The 26683-nt window shown below is 39.3% G+C and overlaps 1 protein-coding gene and 1 pseudogene across 5 annotated transcripts in view; one reads left to right on the top strand and one right to left on the bottom strand.

Annotated features, from left to right (window-relative positions):
* The first annotated feature begins 253 nt into the window (after positions 1–253).
* The window catches only part of LRRC49 (leucine rich repeat containing 49), a 148758-nt gene continuing 122328 nt past the window's right edge, over positions 254–26683 (top strand). Inside the window, exons 1-7 of one of the 5 annotated variants that reach the window (XM_019441609.2) lie at positions 254–360; positions 1020–1076; positions 3303–3390; positions 7667–7864; positions 8217–8319; positions 12001–12204; positions 20012–20078. In XM_019441609.2, coding sequence (XP_019297154.1) covers positions 313–360; positions 1020–1076; positions 3303–3390; positions 7667–7864; positions 8217–8319; positions 12001–12204; positions 20012–20078 — 765 coding nt within the window. In that variant the 5' untranslated portion in view covers positions 254–312. Of the gene's footprint in view, positions 361–1019; positions 1077–3302; positions 3391–5754; positions 5970–7666; positions 7865–8216; positions 8320–12000; positions 12205–20011; positions 20079–26683 lie in introns of those variants that run through there. The other 4 variants (XM_019441610.2, XM_019441611.2, XM_053888903.1 and 1 more) reach the window with 4 other exon arrangements.
* Positions 22928–23503, bottom strand: LOC109262749 (ras-related C3 botulinum toxin substrate 1-like; annotated as a pseudogene).

The raw sequence follows: 26683 nt of genomic DNA, 5'->3' as shown, positions 1-26683 counted from the left end.
AGTGGTGGTTGCCACGGCTACCGAGGTGGCCGGCCTCCTCCCCGCCTCCTCCTCTCCACACTCCCGCTCTGTTTGTAAGGCGCCTGGAAAGTAGGACGAGGAAGTGGGGACGCAGTGGGCCCCCACGAACATCACCAGAGGTTCTACCGACCGGGTTGGCCAGTCGGTTTAGGAGAGGACCAGACCGGAAATGGTCGTCTCCATGGTAACCTGTGAGCGGGTTGCCTGGGAGATGACCCCTTTCGGTCTCTGAGTCTCCGCTGTAGCGTCGCTTCTAAGGCAGATCTAACAGATCCTGGACTGTCTCCTGCCATGATTCCCGGGAAATACCGCTCTGTTTCTGGCCGGGCTGCGAACAACGTAGGTTGGGTCTCCTACTTTCCCCTTCTTCCCATTCGTATCGTTCTTTCTGACGGGCGTCTTTGTCCTAGGTGATGGGCTGTATTATTGGGATCAGGACCGCTGAATCTCCTCAAGCTATTGTCTGACCGAGGCTTGGGATTCGTGGACTGGACCAAGGCTCTTGGAGGGTATTTGATATAGAATGATGGGCATTCAAAGTCTTGTCCAGGTTCTTGGTTTCCCAGAAGGTGGAGCTGGTCTGCTGTGAAAGGCTACGATTCATTTTATAACCAGTCAACCCCCAGCCCTTTTTTTAATTAAGAAAGATAATTATTATTAATAGGCACTCCCACCTCCTTTACCTGTCCCATTGAGATATTTACTTAGACCTGAAATGGCAAGTGTCAAAAACCTGAAGTGCTAAGGTAGAGGGTTAAATCGCCGCAGACATTTTGGAAAATAAATCGCAGTGAAACCTTTTAATTCTCAGTCCTGATTTTATTGTTTTCAGCAAATCCTCAGAACACGATCATTTTAGCACAAACAAAAAACAAGCGGTCTATTTTATACTAAGTTTGTGTTATGTCTTTATCTGTACTGGTTTGGGGATGAATATGTGTGTGTTTGGGGGTATTTAAGTTAAGAGCATATTTGATGCTTTAATTTTTACATTGCAGGTGAACTGTGGGCTTCATCTGGTTATTCAGACATCATCGCTTCCTGAAAAAAGCAAAGTAAGATTTAAGCAGATTTGTACTTAAATTGAAGATGAATTATTTTATAATCTACACAAATAGCATGATTTAAAGAGCGGAACTAAAACTAATTTTTATTTTCTGCCCACATAAAGTCAAAAAGCCTCTTTTAAAAACTGGTTGTTACTTCACCAATTACAAGATGTGAGTTTTCCTTTCTTTTCTTTTAAATGTTTATTTATTTATTTTGAGAGAGAGAGAGAGAGAGAGAGAGAGAGCATGCACAGGGAGAAGCATAGAGAGAGGGGGAGAGAGAGAATCCCGAGCAGGCACCACACTCGGCACAGACCCCTAAGCAGGGCTCGATCTCATGACTGAGAGATCATAACCTGAGTGGAAATTAAGAGTCCATCACCTAACCAAATGAGCCACCCAGGAGTCCTGAGGTTTTTTTTTTTTTCTTTTCTTTTTACATTTAAAAATTTCTTAAACTAGGATTCTTCTTAAAATTCATGGCACATCATAGTTTAATTGGGAAAGTTTTTTCTTTCTTAGTAGTGGGTAAAATGATGGTATGTCTTACTACCAATGGCATCTTATAATGAATAAAAATGCGATAATTTAGGGGGATACATCTCCACATTCCATTTAAAATCAGGGGAGAAAATAATACATCAGCAGTGGAAATATATTAGGCTTCATGCTATTTAGAAGTTAAGATACGAACCTAAGATTCTTTTTTCCCCTAATTTGTGCACAGTATTTCTGGCGTTTCCATTACGTCTAGCTTTAGATTTGATACACCTGTTTTTCTTTCCCTCCTGTCTCACCTCAGCATTCAAACATATTTACCTACCTCCCACACTGTCTCAAGACATAGAACAATTTTTCCCCATTTGACCAAGTTGGATACCTCCAACCATCGCAATTCAGATTTTTCCTAAAAAATTGTTCAATAGATGTCACTGGGAGAACTGTAAAGTGAAGGACAGTTTACAAATAACAGCATGAGGAGGGTAGGGAGGATCAATGGGAGGACAGACATTATTTGTCAAGGAGGCAGTAGTTGATGACATTATTATATGAAAATAAACACTGGGAAAATCGATCATTTGATCATCTTAGATAAATAGCAGTTAGATAGCTTAATTGAAAATTATTTATATTGAAATATAAATTGAAAATATTTTTCAATTCAATTGAAATAAAATTGAAAATTTATTATAATTGGACATAATGAATTCCCTCCAAAGTTTTACTAGTTGATTTCACTGGACAAATCCTGTTCTATCATTAGAATGTACTTCTAGGAACTGTGTGCCTCATCCAAATTCTCTTCAAACCATTTGCTCCCTCTAGGGTAGACATATGTTCTGAGAAAATACCTTTAACTCATATACTTCATAAAGTTAGAATACAATTGCTATTATAATGTTTATAGTATGTATGAATCAGAAGCATCATAGTTTTTAAGATATGTATTTAGGGTTTTTTCTGTGACTAATCATGAGAGGTTGTTTTGATTTTGTTTTTCTCAGTTCTGCCAAATAATTTAAAATCAATTTAGAGAAAAACCTTCTTAGAAGGTTTAGATATACAATTTCATTATAATTGAACATAAAAGAATTGTGATGATAAAAACAGTGATTTTTTTGCCAACAGAATTTAGTTTCTGTTGTATGTTTTTTGCTTTTGTTTTCTAGAAAATAATTCTTTTAATCATTGTAGTTTTGGTGAGGGTATGGAGGAATTGCAGGTGGTTTGGAACGTGTTTTCATTTGACCTCATGAAATCGACTCTGTGTGTGTGTGTGTGTGTGTGTGTGTGTGTGTGGTAAGAAACACATAACATAAAATTTACCATTGTAGCCATTTTAAGTATTTAATACCATTTTAAGTATTTAATACCATTTACCACTAAATGGTATTAAATACATCCACAAAGTTGTATATCCATCATCATTATGTAGTTCTAGAACTTTTTGTCACCCAGAAGGGAGTCCCCTGTACCCATTAAGCAATCACTCCCCATTCCTTCTTCCCACCCGCTTTGAAAGCCACAAATCTGTTTCCTGTCTCTGCAGATTTTCTTATTATTAGTACTTAATAGATGGAATCATACATGATGTACCATTTTGCGTCTGGCTTCTTTCACTTAACGTGTTTTCAGGGTTCATCTCTGCTGTGGCGTGTATCAGTATTGTATGTAATTTTATAATTATCTTCAATCCTTACTGTGAAATTCTTCCCAAAATATGTGTTTTAGGTTGAATTCAAGCTAAATAAAGAAACACCATCATTCCCTGGTCGACTCTTACAACATGACCTTGAAAGAAACTACTCAAGTAGGCAAGGTAGAGATCAGCTATGGTTTATCTTCTTCGGGTAACATTGCTTAATAAGTTTAACTACTTAAATCCAAATAGACTTGAATGAAAAATGAAATGGTTCATTAACCAAAGGTTAATTAATCAAATTGGTTTTGTATTTACTTAGATATGAATTGGTTTTATATACACAGCATACTAGATTATTTCCAATACAGAAAAAGCAGTTATACTGTTGTTTGGGGTGAGCTATGTACAACATAATGGGAAAGAATCTTCCAAATACTGTATTAGAACTAGGAAAAATGGCTAATCAATGGGGGTAAGAGTATGGGAACACAGATTTTAGGAAATAAGGAGAGAGTGGAAAGAGTGACAAATCACGAGTAGAAAAGAAAATCTCTTTCTTTCCCTTACTAGTGCATATAATTATGGATATTTTATATCAAAGGCCTTAAACTTTAGTGTGTATCCCCCAAGATTTTGTTAGAAAGGCAGGTTCCTAATACTCCCCTTCCTTTCTTCCTCTTCCCCATTCTGATTTTGTGGGTCTTGGGTGGGATTTGGAAATGTGCATTTTAATGTCTTGAGTGATTCTGATGGATATGGCTTGTAGACCACGCTTTGAAAAACACTGCCTTATGTGATCTGGTCATATTTCTGAAATGTATTTTTCAGTTCAAGGAGAAATTTCCTTTAGTACATTTGAGTTGTTAGTTGGTTGCTGACAACTGCGAGCCATCTGTAATGGGCTAGCTTGAAGCACTACAGAATCCTTGTATACGGAACCACCCCCACCTTCTAGGAGTTTGTATGAGAGTGTTGATCAGTATAGACACGTCTAGACTGTTCATCTCATTACTATATGAGCATGTGGTTGTTTTGAATATTTAATTAGTTTTCATTTTTTGTTTTGTGGCTGCAGGACCTTCTTGGGCCTGTCTCATCTGACATAGGACTTTTCTCTTTCCTATATCCTACAGTCTTGTCTTGGCCATGCTAGACATGGGATCAACCTAACTGCAGTCCCACACTGCAGGAAGCATCTGTCTTTGCCTCTTTTGTTCAGTTCAGTACATGTCTATTGAGTATGTACCATGTGTTCGACAATGTGTTAGGCACAGAGTTACAGACGTGAACCTGAAAATTCTCAAGTAGGATTTTCTATGTTTGCATGGTGAATTTCCTTCATATTTTTGCTAATAATATCTTCAATTTGTTTTCTATATCAGGAGTCAAACTTACATACTTCTCCCGGGCTACTCTTGAGTTAGAAGAGTAAGTTGATATGCAGATTTCTGGATGACTGGCCAGGTTAAATTTATTTAAGTGGTAAGGTAAGATATTACCATTTATTTAAGTGGTAATATCTACTAATATACTAGATATTAGTAATGGGAAAATAGTGTGGAACACTGAATTTTGTGAACCTACCAGAAGAATAAAGTTTTATACATAAGTGATGACTCATAAGATACAAAATTCTCTAGGGAAAAATAAAACTTTTTTTTTCATTGAAGGATTTTATTCAAAATCATTCTCTGGAACAGGCTACTCATTTGTACCCAGTTGTTTCTAAATGTGCCTCCTCCATAGTTCTAGGCAGTTTCATGCAAAGAAGGCTACATGGCGTGTAGCTGTTTTCTCGACTTTTGTACTCACCGTTCTACCTGCAAAGGCATAAAACTTTGGAGAAATTATAAGTAGCACTTTATCAGAAAGTTTGGGAATCTTTATCGAATAAACTGCATCTTGATACGCAATCATTATAATTAATTTCACTCCATTTCTTATTTTTCTCTATTTTTTCAAAATTAATTAAATGTATATGGTAGCCTGCCAGCATAAATTAATCAATGATACTCTCAGTCTAAAGGAAAGAAGCTCAATTTTTTATTTGAGCCAGTAAGTCTAAAACTTGGTATGTAATTTCTTTTGGGCTTTTTGGAATAGTATTAAGAGTTGATACCTGTATCCTTGAGATTTTGTAAGAGCCATATATTCCGGGGATACAATAAAATCCCAGTTAGCCAGAGTTTAGTTTGTTAGATCCCTTAAGTAAGAGTTCTAAAATATGTATAGAGAGAGGAAAAGGCAGTGCTTCAGTCTTAAGATCATAATAAATCAGTGGAAAATCTAGAATCAGAATCTCAAAGATAAGGCTGAGTGGACACACATATCTGACCATGTACTGTATCACTCATCCATGTGTTTTTTTCCATCCATCCACTTACCCATCCACTTCCCCATCCATTGATCTGTCTAGGGTACAGTGCAGTAAAGATTCTCACTGAATACAGGCCTTTATTGAAAGAATGCTCAGCACTTTTATACCAAAATACAAGATTTTGATTTTCTTTTTTTTTTTTTTTTTTAACAGAAATAGTATATACTACCCTCGATCTTAGCCAAAAGGCCGAGAACCGATCACAGAAATAGTATATACAAGACAGATTTCCATTTAACTCTTAGTAAATTGGAAAATCAGTTAATTTACAGATTGCTTACCGAATTTAGATGTGGCCAAGAATATAAAGAGTGTAAAATGAGGTCTGTGTCCCAAAGAGTTTATAAATTTAATTGGGAAAACAAGGGCTTCATATATGGTCAATTAAATAGTGACATAGGAAATAATAACAGGAAATGTTTACTTAAAATGTTGTCACATAGTAATGTGGTTTATATGTAGGGTGAAACATCCCACAAAGATATATGGATGTTTGATCCACAAATATATGTGCATTTATGTGGGTATTTATATATCCACATAAATATGTGTATGTTTCAGTCATAGTTGGTTTCCAGTCATTCAGAGGATCTTGTTTGTGGGTTTTACGGCCTTTCTCCTAATCATTCTCATTCTATGCTGTTTATTGTAAGATATGTATCTTATCTCTATGTATATCACACTGATCATGATAGTAAGCTCATCATGGGGATTAGGATTATGACTTCTGCATATAATAGGAGCTGAAAAGTGTGAGGATAAAACTCCTTTGTTCACTAAGCATGACTGAAATTACCCTTTGATTATTTCCTCTATACCTCAGGTCTTTTGAAGTTTAAATCTGCCTCTTAAACTGAGGATTGGTTTGAAACCTTAACAAAATAATTTTAAAAATCTAACTCTAATGCTAATAAGAAAAATCAAGTTTGTCCATTGTTTGGAGTTTTACCTTTATAATCTTTAGCTGACCAGTTACACCTTAATCAGTTAATTCTGAGACTAATTTTTGTTTGTTTTTGTTTTTTTTAACCATCTGAATTTTGATTTCCACATCAGTTTACTGAATCACGGTTGCTTTCCTATTCTGCTAGGAGCCAAATCCTATCCCAAGACCGGTTCGTTGGCGAACATGATGTCAGTTCTGAATGCGTATACTCTAGAACCTCATTATTAGCTATAGTGATGTTTTGTAGAAGTTAGAAAAGTGGAGTATCAGCACTGATTATTTTGTGCAAGAAGCTAGCTGTGTGATACTTCGGTTTATACCTTGCAGACCTATGGAAGCCAGCAGATACCATTGCTTTACAGCTTTTTAATACTATCTATGTGGAACTTGATTTTAATTTGCCATCATATTATCTGATGGTCTCCCCAAAAGTATGTTAGCTTTCTAGATTTGGTTTTATGATTTTATCTTGGTGGTCCGTTTGAGCAGAATTCTGTGGTAACCGTAGTTTCCTTTTTACTGCTTATTGCTCCCTCCAGCATCAATTGCTGCCTTCAGGAATGTTGTCTTTATAGGAGAAAATACAGTAGATTTCTTCTGGTGTTCAAACTTTCTCCTTTAGCCCATTACTCAAATCCTACCTCGTCTCTGGAACTCCCCAGCATCTTTTCCTGACCATTCTGCATTATTCTGGGTCTTTAGAATATATCCTAACATCCACCTCCCCCCAAACCCGTTTGTAGCCATCTTCTTAAGTGAAAAATAATTGTCACATTTATGTGTGATTATATAAGAGATACCATTTTTATCCTGCATTTTGTGTATAGTTTGTTAACTTCATATGTGTTTGGCCATTAGGTTGCAAGCTACTCGCTGGCAGTCAGGTTAATAGGACCGCAGCCTATTCACCCTATAAGAGTGTCATACCCTGTGGACCCTAACTACAATTGTACAGCATTTATCCACATCCACTGGTCTCTGCAGTATTTTCAACTAATAGTAGCTGAACGTACACAGAAAAAGTGACGATGCCAGCTTTACATTTGCTCTCCCAGACTACTTTCTCTGTATTTCCAGTAGCAAAGTCATGTATTGTGTAGCTTTGTGACCAACTTTTTGATATTTTGAAGGAGATGGAAGAGTAATAAGCCCTTCGCCTCGTAATAAATCATCATGCATCTCGTCCACAACAAACGTGACAGATCTATGTGGGCTGGAAATGAAAACTACCATGAGCTCCTTATCAGCATTTGGAGATTCTTCCTTTCAGACACCTTCAAAGTCCAGAACCCGGCAGGGCTGTCATAGTGCTGGCCCAAACGTATCTGGTAATGAGGGACCGCCATGTCAGTTATAAGAGAGTTAAATTTTAGTACGAGGAGTCAGCCTTATAAAGGGGTAAAGATAACACTAGAGTTGTTCTGTATTCTCAGCCAATCTCTAGGGTGAGGGAAAAATGATTTGGTCTATACAGAACGTATATGCAGAATACATAGTTGAGGTTTGAGGAGGAAAGAAACAAACTCAAATGTGATAATTTTAAATGTGGAGAGCTATGGAAACTGTACTTTCCAGAAAAGATATTTGTAGGTGCCAAAGTTCTCCAAATATAAGATAACTTCAGTCTTGAGATTTTAAAGGTTTTTCTTAATCAAGTAATTTGTGTATCGTTTTCAATAGGTGATCATATTAATCTGGCGAGCTCATCAATGCCATCATTTCCCATTCTCCAACGTTCTTCCGAAGAGAAAATTCTTTACTCAGACAGGTTGACCCTAGAAAGGTGAGGACAATTTATTTTATTTTATTTTATTTATTTTTACCAGATAATACATAAGCCTGGTACAAGTTTGGAAAAGTACAAGTCTCTCTCCCTTCTCCTGTTCTCTAGCTCTTCAGTTCTCCCACGTACGTATAAAACTTACCACTTTTTTATTTATCCTTCCAGGGGTGTGGGGAGGGATTTTATAGCTATATAATGTAACAGAGCTTACCTATATCCTGAAAGAGTAGTACGGTAATTCTGGAGTATGACATTGATAAAAATGGATTTTAGGATGGAAAAACTTTATCACATGGTCCTCATATGGGCCCTTAGGGCCCTATCCAGTTACCTCACTGGTCTCACCTCCTCCTAATCTCTCCTTCATTCACTCTGCCACATTTACACCTACCTCCTTGCTGCCCCTTGAATACACCAAGCATGCTTACACCTCAGGGCATTTGCACTTGATGTTCCTTCTGCCTGGAATGTAGGCTCACTCCCTCACCTCCTTCAGGTCTTCACTCAAATGTTATCATGCTGGGGACGACCTTCCCCGGCCACCTTGTCTAAAGCTACTATCCCTTCCACCCTGCTACTCCCCAGCCCCCTTCTCTGCTTTATTCTTCTTCTTAGTCCTTATCACTTTCTAACATTAAATATTTTACTTATCAAGTTTATTGTCCAACTCCTCTTACTGGAATATAAGCTCCACAAACACTGGGAGTTTTGTTCAGTTCTGTATCCCCAGCCCCTAGAACAGAGCCTGAGGAAAAATAGACTAAAAAACGTTGGAATGCGTGAATATATTTAGGATTTGATCCCTAGCTTTAAGTCTAGGAAGCCCTCTGCAATAGAATGGTGGATGAAGCACCCGTACCCTACCTTAGTGCTATGAGCAGCCTAGAGGAGTCATCTCTGCCTCGCATACCTTTAGCTTAGCGGTGCGTTTCCAAGAGCAAACTGGTAAGCAGACTTCTGACGCTGGCAGTGCCTGACAGTAAATTGTCATGGACCATTTGTGTGTCTGGTTGGGAGAAAGCTCTCTGGAGGGCTGTTGTATTGTAGGCAGAGCACCACTTGAGGGCACTAATTCTCGTGCCAGGTTGGCAGTATTGCTGGGTTTTGTGATCTAACGCCGTGTAATGTTTGTAACTCTTCTGATACCATTTTAACGTTTTGAGGGATCTTCTGGAAATTTTTATCTCTGTCTTTACAAGCCCAGCCAGGAATAGTACCTCAGCCCTGCAGTTGCGTGGGCCTTGATACTAACAGGAGCCGGTGTTTGTGAGGCCGAGAGATAACAGGTCAGGCACTGGCGTGGTAGCTTGTGGTGGTTCAGGCAGTTGTGAAGATGGTCCTTGTATCATGGGCATCTGGGGGGAAGAAGCCGGCTGGTCAGGTGGAGACTTGCTTACCAGGGAAAGGCAGGACCAAGGAGTCGGTTCGGTTTCAAAGGCTGGGTGTGAAATGGCAGGATTGCAAAATGCCATAAGCTCAAGCATAATTTGATCAGTACCAGGGTGTGACCAAGAAAGTGGGGCTAGCAGCAAGAGCCTTAGGGATCATTATTTGAGAGCCAGGGGTAGTGGCCATGGTTTCCAAAGGCAGATCTTCCTCACTGCAGCTTCTGAGCCAGGAGACTGAGGGGTCAAGAGGAGAATGTAGCCCGAGAAGAAATGCTTGGAGAGCTAGGCTCTGGCTGTCCTGGGAGTTAGGGTAGGCCAGGAGCACCAGGAAGGCAGCCTTCCAGCACCAAGCAGGAAACACAGAGGCAAAAGTACAGTCCAGTAAACACCTGGTATGGGGCAGGAGGTGTAGCAACTGGGCGATTTTGTAGGCAGGATGACCCCCGCGGAGAGCACTGCCTTTTTATGTGTGTGTGTTTGCTTGGTTTGCTGGATGGCAGGGACTTAGGGGGTTAAGGGGTGGACGCGTGAGCCTTGGATCTGGGATTTAGTCACTGGATTTGGAATCTGAGAAAGTGACTTTATTTTAAGCTACAATAGTTTATGTAAGAGGGAGGTCCGAGATTATTTATTTTCTTTTCTCAGTAAAGACTGACTCAAAACTTGGATGAACTAGAAGCTGGGGGTATTGGTAAGTTTAATTAAGAGAAACAGACGAAGTCCGGAGCAGGAAAAAATGAGACAATATAAGTTTTTTGCTAAGTGAATAAAGATATACATTTTAAACTAGAATATTTGTAATTTATTAATTTATAACTGATAAAACACGGAGCAAATTAGTATATTTGAATGCATGAAATGAATTCAAAATACTAAGCATACGTGAAAAGAATTCAACTATTATCTGTTATGTTTTACTTTTCTTCTATTTTAAACTGATTTTTTTCAGGGTCTGTATTTTTAAACATCATATCTTTTTTGTTTAATTTTTTTTATGTTTATTTGATTTTTAAGAGAGAGAGCGCGCGCGCGCTCACGCGTGTGTGTGTGTGTGTGTGTGTGTGTGTGTGTACGCGTGTGGGGGAGGGGCAGAGACCAAGGGAGACACAGGATCCAAAACAGGCTCCAGGCTCTGAGCTGTCAGCACACAGCAAATGGGGGGCTCGAACTCACAAACCGTGAGATCATGACCTGAGCCGAAGTCCCATGCTTAACCGACTGAGCCACTTACTTAGGGGCCCCTAAACATCTTATCTTTCTTGGCCATTAGCATTCAGTCATTTCCTTGTGCTAATCACTCTGTTTTCTCTAAATGAGGTTGGTTCTGATCACTTCCACAGTTTTACTCATGCTTGATTTATTTTCTTTAGAGATTCTATTGACTTGATTTTTACTGAAAGGAAATAGTTCTAATAAGTCTCCCCATTAGAGTTGTTCACATGCTGGTCGATAGAGCCACATTTTCCTTGAACACTGTTGAAAATCTCAGAGTAGAATCCCTCCTATCTGCCATATGTTGCGCCAGTAGAATTCTTAAAGGGCCCTGCACATATTTACTTCACATGTAATATATGATAGCTTTTTGCATAATAGAGACTGAGTCTTTCAGATACAGCTAAAGGCATATATTAGTAAAGGTTCCATCGTGTCCTTTAGCATTCTAAATGTTCTGCAAAGTCTAGAGTTAATGTTGAATGTGTAATCATATTTTTAAAATCTAAGTTTCTGAGGACTACTTTTCCATGCATGGATTTCAGGATGAAACTGTTTCCATCAGGTGAACTGTAGACGGCCGAATTTCTTCCTCTTCCCAAGATGTCATTCGGCTCTAGAGTCAGTGATTCTGTGAGACACCTGTATATATGTGTTTTGTTTTTGTTTTTGTTTTTTTTCCTGATGACTTAGTTGCCTGGGAGGTCTTTGTATCAGTGGATTCACATCAAGGTCATTTCTCTGGTTATGTGACGTGGCTCTTTGAATCATCTCAACTTTCACCACAGAAGGCAATTACATTGAGTGTTTTCTGATGTTAAGTCCATTTTATGTGAAATAATCGATATTGGAGATTTTTTTAAATATAATGAGAGCTTAGACTTAATTTTGATAACTGCCTTTGGCAAAGTACATTGTCTTTTAATAGAAATGATTTACAATAGTTCCTGGAGGCAAGAAGTGGTTGTATTTACCTTTTTCTCCTGGCAGCATGGGAGCACAAAGATACTATTAATAACATTCTTAAGAGGAGGCAGATTGTCACATTGAAACCTTATTTACTTTCAAAAATGTTTTCTAGGCAAAAGCTGACTGTGTGTCCTATCATTGATGGAGAAGAACACCTTCGTTTGTTGAACTTTCAACACAATTTTATAACTCGGATCCAAAATATTTCTAATCTACAGAGGCTAATATTCTTGGATTTATATGATAACCAAATTGAAGAAATCAGTGGGCTTTCTACTCTGAGATCCCTCCGTGTCCTCCTGCTGGGAAAAAACAGGTAATCTTTGTAGAGCATATTTGTTTATTTACTTAGGGCTAATGTTGAGTCTCCTGGTGTTCAGATAACGTGTCAGAATTGAATAATACTTAAGAAACTAATAGGCTAAAATTTGGAAAGAGTATTTGCGTGGATTAAGATTCAGTCATAATTTGTCTTATGAGATTCAGTCTAACAGCCAAACCAAATAATATTTATTGAATGCATATTTTATTATTTCCATTGCTTTCCAGTGCCATATCTTATATGGAAGTGAATAGCAAACTTTGGCCTTAACTTTATGTTTTCATGGGCTATATTATGTAAACATGAGTAGTCACTTCAGGCTTATGTGTTTCACTTGTAATTCTCAGTGCTTGACTGAGGGTAGATATTTGATATTTCGTGCTTGTCAAATTACTGATTGATTCTTTTTTGGATGGTGTTTTCAGTATGTATTTAATGTATCCTTTATAAACTTCCCCAGTTCCTTTAAACATTTTTTTTCTTTATTTTTTTGAGAGAGAGAGAGACAGACAGAGCATGAGCTTGGGAGGAGCAGAGAGAGAGGCAGACACAGAATCCAAAGTAGACTCCAGGCTCCAAGCTGTCAGCAAGGAGCCTGACACAGGGCTCGAACCCACAAGCCGCGAGATCATGACCTGAGCCGAAGTCCGAAGCTCAACGACTGAGCCATCCAGGTGCCCCGCCCCAGGTCCTTTTATAAGGCTCTATTGTGTAGTGCAGTTACACAATTTCTGACTAATTTCCTTGAGATTTGTCCATGATTTTCTCTCCATTCTGTTTGACTAGTTTTTGCAATGCCTGCAAAGAAGGGCTGTTTAGCAAACCCCAAAATGATTTTTGTATTATCAAATAATGAATTTTAAATACAGCATTATATCCAAGCTTGGTTCCCCTCCCTTCTTCCTTTCCGCCCCCCCCCCCCCAGCATGGATCTTGAATTACCTCTTTATTCTCACTGGCTGGTGGTAATAGTAAGGTGCTTTTTCCAAGATCATGTCCCAGAATTCTAGGCTCTTGTCTCTTCTCTGTGGTTTCTGTCTCTGTCTCTGTCTCTCTCTTTTTTTAATATATATATATATTTTTTAAGTTTATTCATTTATTTTGTCAGAGAGAGACGTGGGAGGGGCAGAGAGAATCCCAAGCAGGCTCTGCACCGTCAGCAGGGCCAGACGCAGCGCTCAGTCTCACGAACTGTGAGATCATGACCTGAGCCGAAACCAAACGTCGGATGCTTAACTGACTGAGCCACCCAGGTGCCCCTTTTCTCTGTGGTTTCTCGAAGGTGCCCACCAATGTAGTTTATCGCCTATACTTGGTTCAAGCGTCAAACTGAGTATTATGGTAGCTGGACGGAATTTGGGGAAATTATAGAAGCATGGAGTATTAGAGCTTGAAGTGACCTCAGAGATCAACTTTCTCATTTCACAGATGAAGAAATGGAGATGTAAAATGACTTTTGCAAGGTTGGATATGTAGAAACTGTACACAGTAAGAGTATGCCCGCAGAGTAGTTTACTGGGTAAAGTAAGAAGTCAACTTTTCACACATATAAGGCATTCTCTTCTACGTGCTCCCTGTTCGCTCTCCCAGAGATTTCTTAACTACTTTCTGAGCCTTGGAGTTATTGATCTGTTTGTGTAGCTTCTATTTATTCTTTAGTAGCATTGCCTTTGGGCTCTTCCTTCAGTCCCGGGGTAAGGTGCTTCATAGTGACATTTTTAATTTCCTTTGCTAGTTTTATTTATTTTTATTTTTAAAAAATTTTTAATGTGCATTTATTTTTGAGAGAGAGAGAGTGTGTGTGAGCAGGGGAGGGGCAGAGAGAGAGGGAGACACAGAATCCGAAGCCTGATGTGGGGCTTGAACCTGTGAACCACAAGATCAGGACCTGAGCCAAAGTCAGACGCTTAACTGACTGAGCCACCCAGGTGCCCCTCCTTTGCTAGTTTTAAACATAAATTCTAAGAGCAGCTCCTGGGTCCCAATGTTTTAAATCCTCTCTCAGTCTACTTTTTTTTTTTTTTCCTGCTTCTACTTTGCAGCTTCTCTGGCTTCTCAGAAATAAACTTTTAAGTTTTTAAAAAATAATTTATGCCTTGGAGACACCAGTCCCATCTGGCCTTCTGACCTTTTCAGAGGTCACTTTGCTCTTCTAAGTCTAAGGGACCTAATGCCCTTTTCTAGGTCCTTATCTTGGTCAATCAAGTAAAAGCAATCTAATGCACTCTCCTCTTTCTACTCCCATCTTTTTGTTTGTTTTGTTTGCGTTTGGTCCTGTTTTACTTTATTTTTCACATAGAGAAAATAGCTGTGAAACAGTTTTAGAGCTGCTAGGGTTCTCAAATAAAAAAGAAAGTCAGAAAGACAACTTTTCACATTCTCCCAAAATGCATATTTCTGAAGTATCAGAACAACCCAAATCTTTCAGGTGTTCTCGGGCCAGCAGACTTTGTCACAGCAAGAGGCCTGTGAGCCTTGAAGATGCAAATCTATCCTGAGGCAGTACAGGAACAAATCTGGCTGAGGGATGCTGGAGTGGGGATGAGCTTACCCTGGCTCCTCAGGTTTGTCTTGGGTGTATTGTTGCCCCCTCCTGGGCGAGAGTCCAGAAAGTTTTCTCCCTCTCACTTTGCAAAGCACTGCACCATGTTTTAGTTCAAGACAGGTGTTAAAATCCAGGGCAACCACATTCCTCTAAGTTCAAGCAACTGCGACAAAGATTTCTGCTGAAATGTACTGAGAGTCTGTATGTGAAATTTACATTGCTTCGGAAGAACCCCCCTACTGCTCTGCTACTGAAGTTCTTGCCGTCTGACTCCTCTGCTTTCTATATTCCTATTTATCTTTGTGAGATTCTGGTGCCCTCAGATCACAGGCTAATGGATAGAACTTCTATGCCCTTTTGTCTGATCACCCAGGACTATAGATCTAAAACTCTCAGCCAGGCCCTGGGATTCCATATTCCTTTCCTATTGATTCCTTGAAGGTCTCCACTTAAGGATTTGTCTTTGACTCCTAAAAAGCCTAGCCTTCATAGAGATTCTATAGTGTAGTCTTTACGCAGGCATCATAACGTAGCCTGCAGAGATGGGCTGTGATGTACCCCTCGTGGTCTGCAGCTGAGGTGATGGGTGGGGCTTGTCTTTTTCCAGTTTCAGTCCATTTAGTACTTCTTTTAAAAAATCTTTCAGGTCATATTGAGAATTGGCTAGAATTCTGCAAATTTCACATATTGGTATCTAATCTGACCAGTGATCTCCTGGTCAACTGATGCCTTAATATGCCTCTGAATTCATTTTGATTGGATCTGTTTTTAGGTAATTTCAGGTGCTGGGGGTAGGGAAAGAATCTATGACAAAGGCAGTTCTGAAGACAAGACAGCAAGATGTTTGGTTGGTCTTGGGTTTCACTGACAGCGACTTGCCTGCTTTTTTCCCTAATCACTGGGGCAGTCCAAATCGGAAGTGAGAGTCGCAAAGCCACCGTGTGTCAAAGCTTAAAGAAAGCTGGAAGTCACAACATATAGGAACTGTTTTACTCGACAGCTTAACGGTATGTGAGGCCCTGGTGGAATTCTATGGGACGAATTGACTGTGCACGAAGCTTTCTGAGATTGAAGTACCTTAAAACTGCCCAGGGTTTCTGATAAATACAGAAACAGAACACATGGATCCTCCAAATCAGAACTTCAGGCTGAGACAGCCTCCATCCCTTGTGTATCATTTTCAAAATGTTAAACATATAATTCCCAGACAAATAGTAGTTACAGGCCAATGTTTTAATTAACTCAATAACGAGGGAACTAGTAGGATGACAAAGCTGACTCAAAAGGAGGATAAGAGAAACTGATGCATAGTCAATGAGAAATAAAAAGTGCCAGAATATGATTAAGTTATGAAACAGGCCCATGTCCTACAGAGCAGTGAAGTCATCACCCTGTGGGTTATTTTTTCTAACAGACGAAAATAAATTACATTCCTACCTGGCAAAAATCAGCATCATAGCTTAAATCCGTTTTCTGTGAGTTAGTACATAACTTTGCAGAGTTGGGGCTCTAATCAGTAGTAAATGGGTGACCCTTAGGTACGCTTGTTCCCAGTGCTCTGATATGACATTGAAGGGACATGAGGTCATTCCTTTGCCTTATTTCCACGTTTTGGTAATCTACACTGAGAAGCACTCCTACTCTACCTACCTGATCACAGTTTTATAAAATTGGTTTTTATGCTAGTGTTTTTCACTTGAATATATTTTATTATTTACATCTTTCCAGGTCATTAAACATTCTTTGAAAAAACATTTGTTTTGAAAATATATCTTTAAGAGCTGCATAATGTATAGTTATGTAGACAGATGTGTAATAGTTAATATTTTCCCTGTTAGACACTTATATTGTGTCCTTTTTTTTTTTTGCTATGATAATGCTGTGATAAATATCCTTATCCATAAATCTTTGTATGCCTCTCTGATTATATCCTTAGAATACGCTTTAGTATTTTCTAAGTAGGTGAGTTCATTCTCATGAAGCTCATTCGAGAGGAGAGTTGAGATTTGATGTGGAAGGTCTGTATTTTAAGATCACATTCTCAAGATGTGATCTCTAGACGAGCAGCATTAGCACCACCCAAGAACATGTCAGAAATGTGAATGTTTGGACCCTATCTCAGAAACTCTGGAGGTGGGGCCCAGCAATCTATATTTTAGCAAGCCCGGCAGATGAATCTGATACAGAAGTTTGAGAGCCACTGTTTTAGGGAATATGGGCTTGGGGGTATAGAACCAGTTGAGTAAAAGACCTCTCTGAAGTTGGATTGCTGTTAGAGAGCATTGCTCTGGGGGCGCCTGGGTGGCTTAGTTGGTGAAGCATCCTACTCTTGATTTTGGCTCAGGTCATGATCTCACGGTTTGGGAGTTCGAGCAGCTCTGTGCGACAGTACGGAGCCTGCTTGGAATTCTTTCGCTCTGCCCCTCCCTTTCTCGCATGTGTGCACACATGCCCTCCCCCCCCCCCCCATATAAATAAATTTTTTAAACTTAAAAAAAAAGAAAGCATCACTCTGTCCTAATCCATATTATCAGGGTATTGTAGTTTTCTCCAACTATTCTAAATATTTCAGGGGCAAAGCAGGCAGAAGACTAATTTTGTTGAAAGTTTTGTCTGTTTTCCTATTTGATAGTGTCAGCATAAGCTTGAGAAACTCCTTTAAAATACTAAAGAAAAATAAGGATAGGAAGAACGAAAGATGGGGGTGTGGCATGTGTGTGTGATAAGGGAGAGAAGGTGAACATAATTGCATTGTGATAGTGCACAGTAGTAGGTGCACTTATCATAGATAAGTTGGATTAAATTGGTTGTGGTGATATAATTCTGGATTTGGCAATGATGTAAGATGACTGAGGTCAAATGGAGATGGAAATTCATGAAGTTTAAATTTGCATTATGTTTACATGGGGACTCATGTGAAAACGTTGGGGTTCTGAGCAGATGGTCCAGAAGGAATTCTTGAGATGTCTTGGGAGCAAAAAGGTGGTTTTATTAAAGCACGGGGACGGGACTCGTGGGCAGAAAGAGCTGTACTGGGATTGTGAGGAGCATACTTTGATTATATACTTTGAAGTTGGGAGGGGGTTAGAGATAGCATAAGTCTGTGAGGAATTTTGGAAGCAAGGTTTCCAGGACCTTGAGGGGACTACCTATTCTTTAGGAAAAGGTCATTTATTACTGTCTAATAAAACCTTAGTCAGGAGACCCTTCATATGTATGTCAGGGGCCATGTGCTTGGAGGATGATTGCTAACATATATGTTGGGGGATAGAGATAAAGGAAGTTTCCAAAGGAGTTTTTATATGTTAAAGGAGACTTATAGGATGCCGGTGTTCGAGATAATGTTAAGCTAAGATTGCCTTTTGCCCTTAGCAAAGTATTAACACCGAGGCAGTTCTGTGCCTAGAGAACAGAACTTTTGCCTTTGTTCCCCACATCGGTGATCAACATATATGAAATTTCAAGGGATGATCCAGGTTCTGGAAACATTTAGCAATGTAGAAATGGTTCTTTGAGGCAGTAGGTAATGACAACAGAAGTGAATAGTGATAGGCAGATGATGGTCAAGATGGATTGTATGAACTTCATTTCTACCCTTTCTTTGCCTCTGCTCCTTTCCCTCTACTGAATTATGGTAGCATGAGAAATTAGTGTCTGTAGTAGGGAAAAATAAAAGGGAAGTGGTTTTTGTTTTATTTTTTTAGAACTGTGTATGGTGCGCTTGGGTGGCTTAGTCAGTTAAGCATCCAACTCTTGATTTTGGCTCAGGTCATGATCTTCCGCTTTGTGAGTTCGAGCCCTGCGTCCAGCTCTGCACCAACAGTGTGGAGCCTGCTTGATATTCTCTCTCTTTCTCTTTCTGTCCTCCCCTGCAGTGTGCACTCTCAGTCTCAAAAATAAATTAACATTTAGAAAAAAAAAAAAAAAAGAACTGTCCTGTTGGAGGCAGTTGGACAGATAAGGTGGCAGAAAAGATAGGCATGAGGGAGACAGTGGGTGGCCCTAATCATTAAGGAATATAAGAGGGGGCATTTTAGAGATAAAATGCTGTGTTTTTTCCTTTATAGCAATGTTTTAGCTTTTCACAGATGGCAAATCAAAAATTCCAAATATTCACTAACTGAGCAGGTCCAAACTTACATGGCGTCTAATTTATCTCTGCAATAAACAATCCTATTATGGATACCCTTGTACATAAACCTCATCCATTTAGTTAGTATATGTTTATTTATTCATTAAACAAATATATATTGGGTTCCTACTCAGTGCCAGCCCGTTTGGAGCGTTGGGGATATAGTAGAGAATATGTCAAAGTTTCTGCCCTCTTGAAGCTCACATTTTGGTTTGAGGAAGGAGATCATAAGAAAGTAAACAAATAATATAATTTTAGGCAAGCATAAATGCAATGAAGTCAATTAAAGCAGGGGAAGGAGAGAATAATGGAGACAGGCAGGGGGAGTGAACCGTGTGAAGTTCTGGGGGAAGAACACTGAGGAAGAAGGAGCATCAAGGGTAAATGCTCCAAGGCGTTTACAGAACGCAGAAATGAACTTGTCAGGTTAGAGCAAGAAAGCCCCTGTGGCCAGAGCAGAGAGCCTGAGCCATGGTAGGAGATAAGGCTGGAGGAAGCAGCCACAAGGGTTAGGGCCTTGAGGACTGAGGTAAGGATTTTAGATCATATTCTGAAGTAAAAAGAGCTGCCTTGAGTAAGTGCATTGTCCTAAAGTTCTTAGAGGTAGAGTTGATTTTTCATAAAGATACGACTTTTAAGCTGTCTTTGGGACTTTCCTCCAGTGGGACTGCATCTTAACATTATAATTAAATCAATGAGAAATATTTTTTTGTTTTATATATACAATTATATATACTCTCTTACTATATACAGATTTATGTAGATAGGTATATCTATCATTGTTTCTATATCTGTCTACTTATCCGTAGAAAGAATAAATTTAAAATGAGTTATGCAGGGCGCCTGGGTGGCTTAGTCTGTTGTCAGTGGAGATGATCTCGTGGTTCTTGAGTTTGAGCCCCGGGTGGGGCTCTGTGCTGACAGCTTCGAGCCTGGAGCCCTGTTTTGGTTTCTGTGTCCCCGACTCTCTGCCCCTCTCCCACTTATGCTTGTTTTCTCTCTGTCTCTCAAATAAGTAAATAAATGTTAAAAAAAATTTTTTAATAAAAATAAGTAACGCTCTAGCATGTTTTGATTTACGATAAATGCATCCCTATTTCTACTCTGCTTATTTTGATTTTCAGAATCAAGAAAATCTCAAATCTGGAGAACCTTAAAAGCTTAGATGTCTTGGACCTTCATGGAAATCAGGTATTGTAAAACCCTTTCGTTTTTTTCTTTTCTGAAGAAAAGTCTAGGAAATTAGGTATTATAAAAATTTTAACAATGATACTTGTGTTGAATTTTTCAAGACTACTGATTCACTGAAATTTCTAAGGTATTAAGCCTATTTATATAAGTTTTGGTAATTCCATGGCAGTAAATGGCAGTTGAAACTTATAAAATATTCAGAATCCTTATATTTATGACAGTTTTTTCTTATTTATTTATTTATTTATTTATTTATTTATTTATTTTTATATTTTATTTTAGAGAGAGAGTAGGGGGAGAGGGGCAGAGGGAGAGAAAGAGAGAATCCAAAACAGGCTTCTTGCTCGGTGTGGAGCCCAACATGGGGCCCAATCCCACCACCTTGGGATCATGATCTGAGCTGAAATCAAGAGGCGGGTGCTCAACCGACTGAGCCACTCAGGCACCCCAGTCTTTTGTTATTTTTAAAATATATATTATACAACCCTAGCCCAACAACTAGAAGATTACTAATGATCTTCTTCTACTTAGGTATTCCTCCTTTATTCTGAGGTCACCACTCTTCAGGATTTCACAGTATTTTGCAGTATTGTGTTGTAATTTTGAAAAGGTATCATACTCTATATTGGCATCTAGTATTTGCTTTTTGCATACAACATTAGCTTACTGAGATTAATCTATTTTGATTTATGAAGCTATAGTTTACTCCTTTTTGCTGTTGTGAGTTCCATGGAATGGTTACATGAAAACTATTTTCTCCGGTTTATTATTGGTAGACATTTGGGTTTTTTCCTTTTGTTTGTTTGTTTGTTTGTTTGTTTCCTTTTAGGAATAGCACTTCTATGAACATTCTTGTACGTGTTTCTTCCATGTGCCATATGTAGTCTAGGGTATATATCTAGGAATGAAACTGACAGATCAGAGATTATCTAATGTCTAACTTCAAAAGATAATATCAAATTGTTTCCCAAAGTGGTTGTAGCAGTTTATACTCCCACCAGTAATGCATAATCAATCCTGTCACTTCACGTTCTTTTCAACATTTGGAATTGTCATACTTTTTTTATGACTCAAGGATTTATGAAGTCATACATGCAAAACATACTGCTAATTGCATTAGCAAAAGGTCAATGTGAAAACACCCCACAATTCTGTAACTGTCAGTGTAGAAAATTTTGTTCTGGGGGTCGAAAGGTCCAACCTTGTATTCTTGCCAGTGGGTAAGTTGTACAGAACTTCATTAGCACGAACACAGGCTTCCAGAACCTCACAGACGTACAGGAACATGGTTAGGCAGAGCAACAGGAAGCATGTGTCCAAGGGGGTGAGGCAAAGAGGAGGCCCAACATTAGTCAAGGTACAGTGTTGGCCATTTGGCAAGATAGTGATGTTAAGAAAGTTCATAGTTTAGGATGCCTAAAAACATCAAAAACTGTATAACTGCAACGCGTGATTTTTACACCTAGTTACTACACAACTAAAGAAAGCGCTTATTGGCTTTGAATAAAGTAATAAGTAAACAGGAATGCACTTTTATTAATCTACAAAAAAAATTTCTAATGCATTATCAGGGAGATTTTATAACACAAGGAGGCTTTATTGCTCCTTAAGGGGTTCTGTAAGAAAAGCACTAAGCTAGCAACAATAGGAATGATGAGTTCAAAGATGAATTAAATGCCTGGTTTCAGGACGGATGGGAGGTCTAAGAGTAAGGAAAAGCTTAAAACACTTAGTAATAATACCAACCTTTCCTCATCATTTACTGCATTTGACAAAGATTAGTCTTTTAAAATTTTACCCGTGACACGTTTACTCAGTTTAATTATGATGTGTACAGTGTAATGTAAATTAACCTCCATATTTTGTCAGAATAACTGTCTTCATTCATTGATTGTGTCACGGGCTGCACACACCCCACACTGATGCGGCCACCACTAGAGCACACACTTCGCATCAGAGGGACACAGGAGTAAGAGGGCTGTTCAAAATCTCAGCTGAAGTGAAGACACTAAGGTTTTTTTGGGGTTTTTTTGTTTTTTGTTTTTTAATCTCACTACAAAATCAAAAAGATTGATCCAGGGCATGTGGGTGGCTCAGTCGGTTAAGCATCTGACTTCGGCTCAGGTCATGATCTCACGGTCTGTGGGTTCGGGGCGTGCTGACGGCTCAGAGCCTGGAACCTGCTTCAGATTCTGTGTCTCCCTCTCTCTCTGCCCCTCCCCCACTCACACTCTGACTCTGTCTCTCTCTCAACAATAAATAAACATTAAAAAAAACCAAAAACTCTGCCAAGGAGAAAGCTTCGTTAAAAAAAAAAAAAAAAAAAGATTGATCCAAAGAGTTGAGTCATTACACTCATTCCATTAGGACGCACAGTACAGTGTTAGGGAATGGACATGGGCTGATAAATTACAGGTGGTCAGATGGCAACATTTCATGAAGGGGGATGCTGTGCTGCTTTCTTGGGAGAAACTCGTTGGGAAGTGCCTGCATTTCCAAACTTGAGACAAAGGTCTTTAACGGTGCAGTGCTTAGTGTTGTCAGCCCGACAGCGTAATTTAGTTCACAAGGTATTTGGGCAACTCTTAATCTGAGCAAGCCTAAGGGCTTTTGAAAAATAAGTCTTTAAGAAAGATTGCCATTTTAAGGCTATATTTTAATATCATGTCAAAGTTTGAAGGCTTACACTTTAAATGAATAAAACCTAAAAATTACCGATTGGTTCAAAATGGTTTAATGGAAAAAAAATCTGTAACAAAAACTTTGCATTGTGTGCAAAGGCTCCACCATTTTTGAGCAAAGTGGACAGTGGTTCCCAGGGGGACGGGGCAGGAGAGGGGTCTAGACATTTACAGCAGCAGGCATTTTCTTTTCCTCTTCTTGACGGGAAAGGGCAGAGAGCTGCTCAAATAACTTCATCAAACACTCTCTTGAGGTCTTGCTGCATGAAAACCAAGCACTCCAGGCATTTTCCAACATCAGTCTCCTCAGCCATGGCCAAACCCTGCTGGTAATTGATGGGAGTCAGTTTCTTCTCCTTCAGTTTCTCAATGGTGTCTTCGTTGTCTCTGAGATCAAGTTTAGTCCCCACCAAAATGATGGGGGTGTTGGGGCAGTGATGTTGCATTTCAGGGTACCACTTTGCTCCAACATTTTCAGATGATGCAGGACTCACAAGAAAAGAGCAAATTAAGAGTACATCTGTTTGTGGATAGGATAAGGGATGTAATCTGTCATAATCTTCTTGTCCAGCTGTATCCCATAAGCCCAGATTCCCCATTTTCCATCTACCATAACATTGGCAGAGTGGTTTTCAAAGACACTGGGGACAATAGTCCAGGAAATGCATTGGCCGTGTAACCCATCAGGAGGCAGGGTTTATGGGCAGCTCCGTCTCCCACCACCACATACTCTATGGCCTGCATCTGGGCTGCTTACTGGACGGTGGCAGCAGGGTGTAGACGCAAGGAGCGGTGGGCTTGGGGCACAGGGAGTGGCAGAGCATGGGGTGTCGGGGCCGCTGTCCACACCACCTCACTCTCTGCTGGTGGGAAGCCAGAGCCCAGCAGCGGCCACCACTCAAAGCTCTGGACTTGTCCTACTTCTTATTTTTTGCCATTAGGATTTACATAAAGTGGTATCTCTTTGTGGTTTTGATTTCCATTTCCCTGATTACTCTATAATCTGGACTATTCTCTTCAGTTATTTTGTCTGCCTCTGCGTCTGTCTGCTTGAATTCCTCTGTCTGGTTTGTTTTGTCTCCCCACTCCCCTTCTTCTCTCTCAGCGCATCTTGGCTGTTTTTTAGTCTTTTGCTTTTCCATTGAAATTTTTGTCTTTGAAATGTGGGTATTTATTTATAAACAGCTACATGAGCTACATACTCATGCAGAAGGTGAAGCCTCTCTTGAGGTGGTGACTGTACATTCTGGGATGATCCATGAGTCCCTGCCTGTTGATGAACAAGATCTGTCACTGCCACCTGCAGTTGGTCAAGTACAAACTTCAGCATGATCTCTCTAGGCTTTCTGTCAGCTGTTAGTCTCCATCGTTTTGTTGAAAAGCTAATGTAATGAATGAAAACCTTGACAGATCTAGATGGACCACATCTGCTAGGTTCCAAACTAACCCTGCCCCGTCTGTGTGTCTTCTGTGTGCGCACAGAGTGGGAAGAATGTTGGCCTGAGAACTGCCCAGCTCTACGGGCTGGTTAGCATCACTCTAGCAGGGGAGAAGTTAGTTACCCAATTAGGTGGTGATGGAATGGGAAGAAGAATGAAGGGGTTTTGTCGGTAAAAGACTATCATATGCAAAGGCACTGAGACTAAAAACTACATAGTAAGTTATTTTTTACTGCTAGAGAGTTTAGCATGTGTTGAAGAGTGGTGAGGAATGAGGCGAGAGTGGCAGGTAAAGGCTGGACCACGGAGGGCTTTGTATGCTGCACTACAGAATTGCCCTTCCATCTTTCAGCCCCCTGTTTCTAAAACTATTCCTAACTAACTGAAACATTTTGTGGTAGCAATATTTTAAGGTTTATTTAAAAATGTATATGTGAGAATTAAACATATTTTTGTAGTTTTCACATTATAATACACCTTTAAGAATTCATTGGGCATTACCAAAGATCTGTGAGAGGACCTGATAAATGAATAACATACCACCTGATCATATGTAATGTGTAGGAATTATTTACCAACCATTATGCTGATGAAACACGCTCATTCCTTGTTAGCTGACCTGTGTGATGTCATATAATTTCAGCATCGTGTTTGTAATATTCCATGTATTAAGAGTAAACATTTGTAACATACAAATTGTTTCTCAAGGCTCTATAACTATAAGAAGGAAGGTGTTTTTTTTTTAAGTTTATTTGTTTTGAGAGAGAGAGGCAGAGGGGGCGGGGAGAGAGAGAGAGAGAGAATTCCCAGCAGGCTCTGCACTGTGCAGAGCCTGACGCCGAGCTTGAACTCACAAACTGTGAGATCATGATCTAAGCTGAAATCAAGAGTCAAACATTTAACCAACTGAACCACCCAAGTGCCCTAAGAAGGAAGTTTTAAATGAGAATCGAGTCTTATTTGAAAATATCCAAATGCAATAAGCAGAAATTTGGAATATTCCAAAGTGAAGACAGCCTTGGTTGACCTTAGGTTTCTAAAAAATCTGGAGATAGAATATTCAAGGTGAAATGTCCAATTAAAAAAAAATAGCAGCAGGTAGTTAAAAAGCTAAAAGAAAATTAAGTGAATATTTTTTGGTTTTTGAATTTCCTTTTGTTAGAAATAAAAGTAATACTTGGTATGCACTGTGAAATAAAACATAATTGGTTTATGGATGTGAAAATGTTCTGAGTAATGATAACAGTGTTCAAGAAATAGGTTTTGGGGATGGAATGAGTTGGAGAAAAGTGAAAGTGGAGACAGAATGGTTGAGAGGCCAATCTAATAGTCTTTGTGAAAAGGGATGGCAGTTTGATCTGAAGTAGTAGCAATAGTGATATAAGGGGGCAGATTAATAGAAACATCAAGATTTAGCAATTGATTATATGTGAATGGTGAAGAATACAGAGGAATCTGGGAGGTTGACTCTTGATTTCTGACCTGGATTTTTTTTGGTCTTCAGAACTTGTCCTCTCGGTAAATGCTTGCTTTAACATGGACACTAATATGCTTCAGGAAGAATCTGTTCCTTCGATGCCATCTCTTCCTTTAGGGACAGCTTGCCCTTTCTGTGATTGCTTGCCTGAAAACAGACATTGCCCTTTCAGCACTGCTGAATAGGAAGGTTGTCTTTATCCAGACAGAGCAGTCTGGGCTACTGTTATACACGAAGACGAGATGAGAATCTAGCCTTCCTAGATGTAACAGGAAGCCCTGGAGTCTGTCTGGAGGCCCTCTCTCTGATCAGTATGACCCACGACTGGGCTCTCCAACATTCCCATCATTTCTTCTTCTTGCTGTGAACTTCATTAACTAATCAAGAGGTCTGCTCTCACCCTACACCGTCTTTTGCCTGAAATTTCTGTCATTACTCAAATGCTTGTGACTTTGTCCATGGCTGCACTGCGTAACACGCTCCATCAGAGATGTTGCACATGATTCTGTTGCACATGGCCTATCTGATTGCAAACCAAAAAGCTGAACGGTATCCCCACTGATTTTTTTAAATCACAGCCTGATACCTATATTTTAGAATTAATAATGTTCCTTTTCAGAGTTACCAAAGAAAATAAAAGGTAACTCTGCACTGTAAGCATTCTAATTATAAGTCCCACCAGGACCAAGGAGTTAGAGAAAGGTGGTTTTCTAAAAGGAATGCCCCAGGATTATTAGCAAGAGGGGGAAGACATCTTTTGCATATCATATAACAGTTGTGCCCCTTCATTCTCTAGATCTTTCCTGAGCTCAGGAAAGTTTTATTTTATATATTTAAATATTGCTTTTCCATTTGTGTTTGTTACTTCTATACTGTTTGTCTTCCATATCCCCGTATTACATTTTATTCTTCATATCTCCATTTTCCCTTAGTATTTTAGGAGAATTTCTCAAGCTTATGGTGACCTTACTGATTTTGTACAGCGTCTATTTTGCTTTTTGCTGATTC

This window comes from Panthera pardus, unplaced genomic scaffold, assembly GCF_024362965.1.
Source record: "Panthera pardus isolate Hobbes unplaced genomic scaffold, ASM2436296v1 HiC_scaffold_24, whole genome shotgun sequence".
Lineage (NCBI taxonomy): Eukaryota > Metazoa > Chordata > Mammalia > Carnivora > Felidae > Panthera > Panthera pardus.
This window is presented reverse-complemented; position numbering and strand designations above follow the sequence as displayed.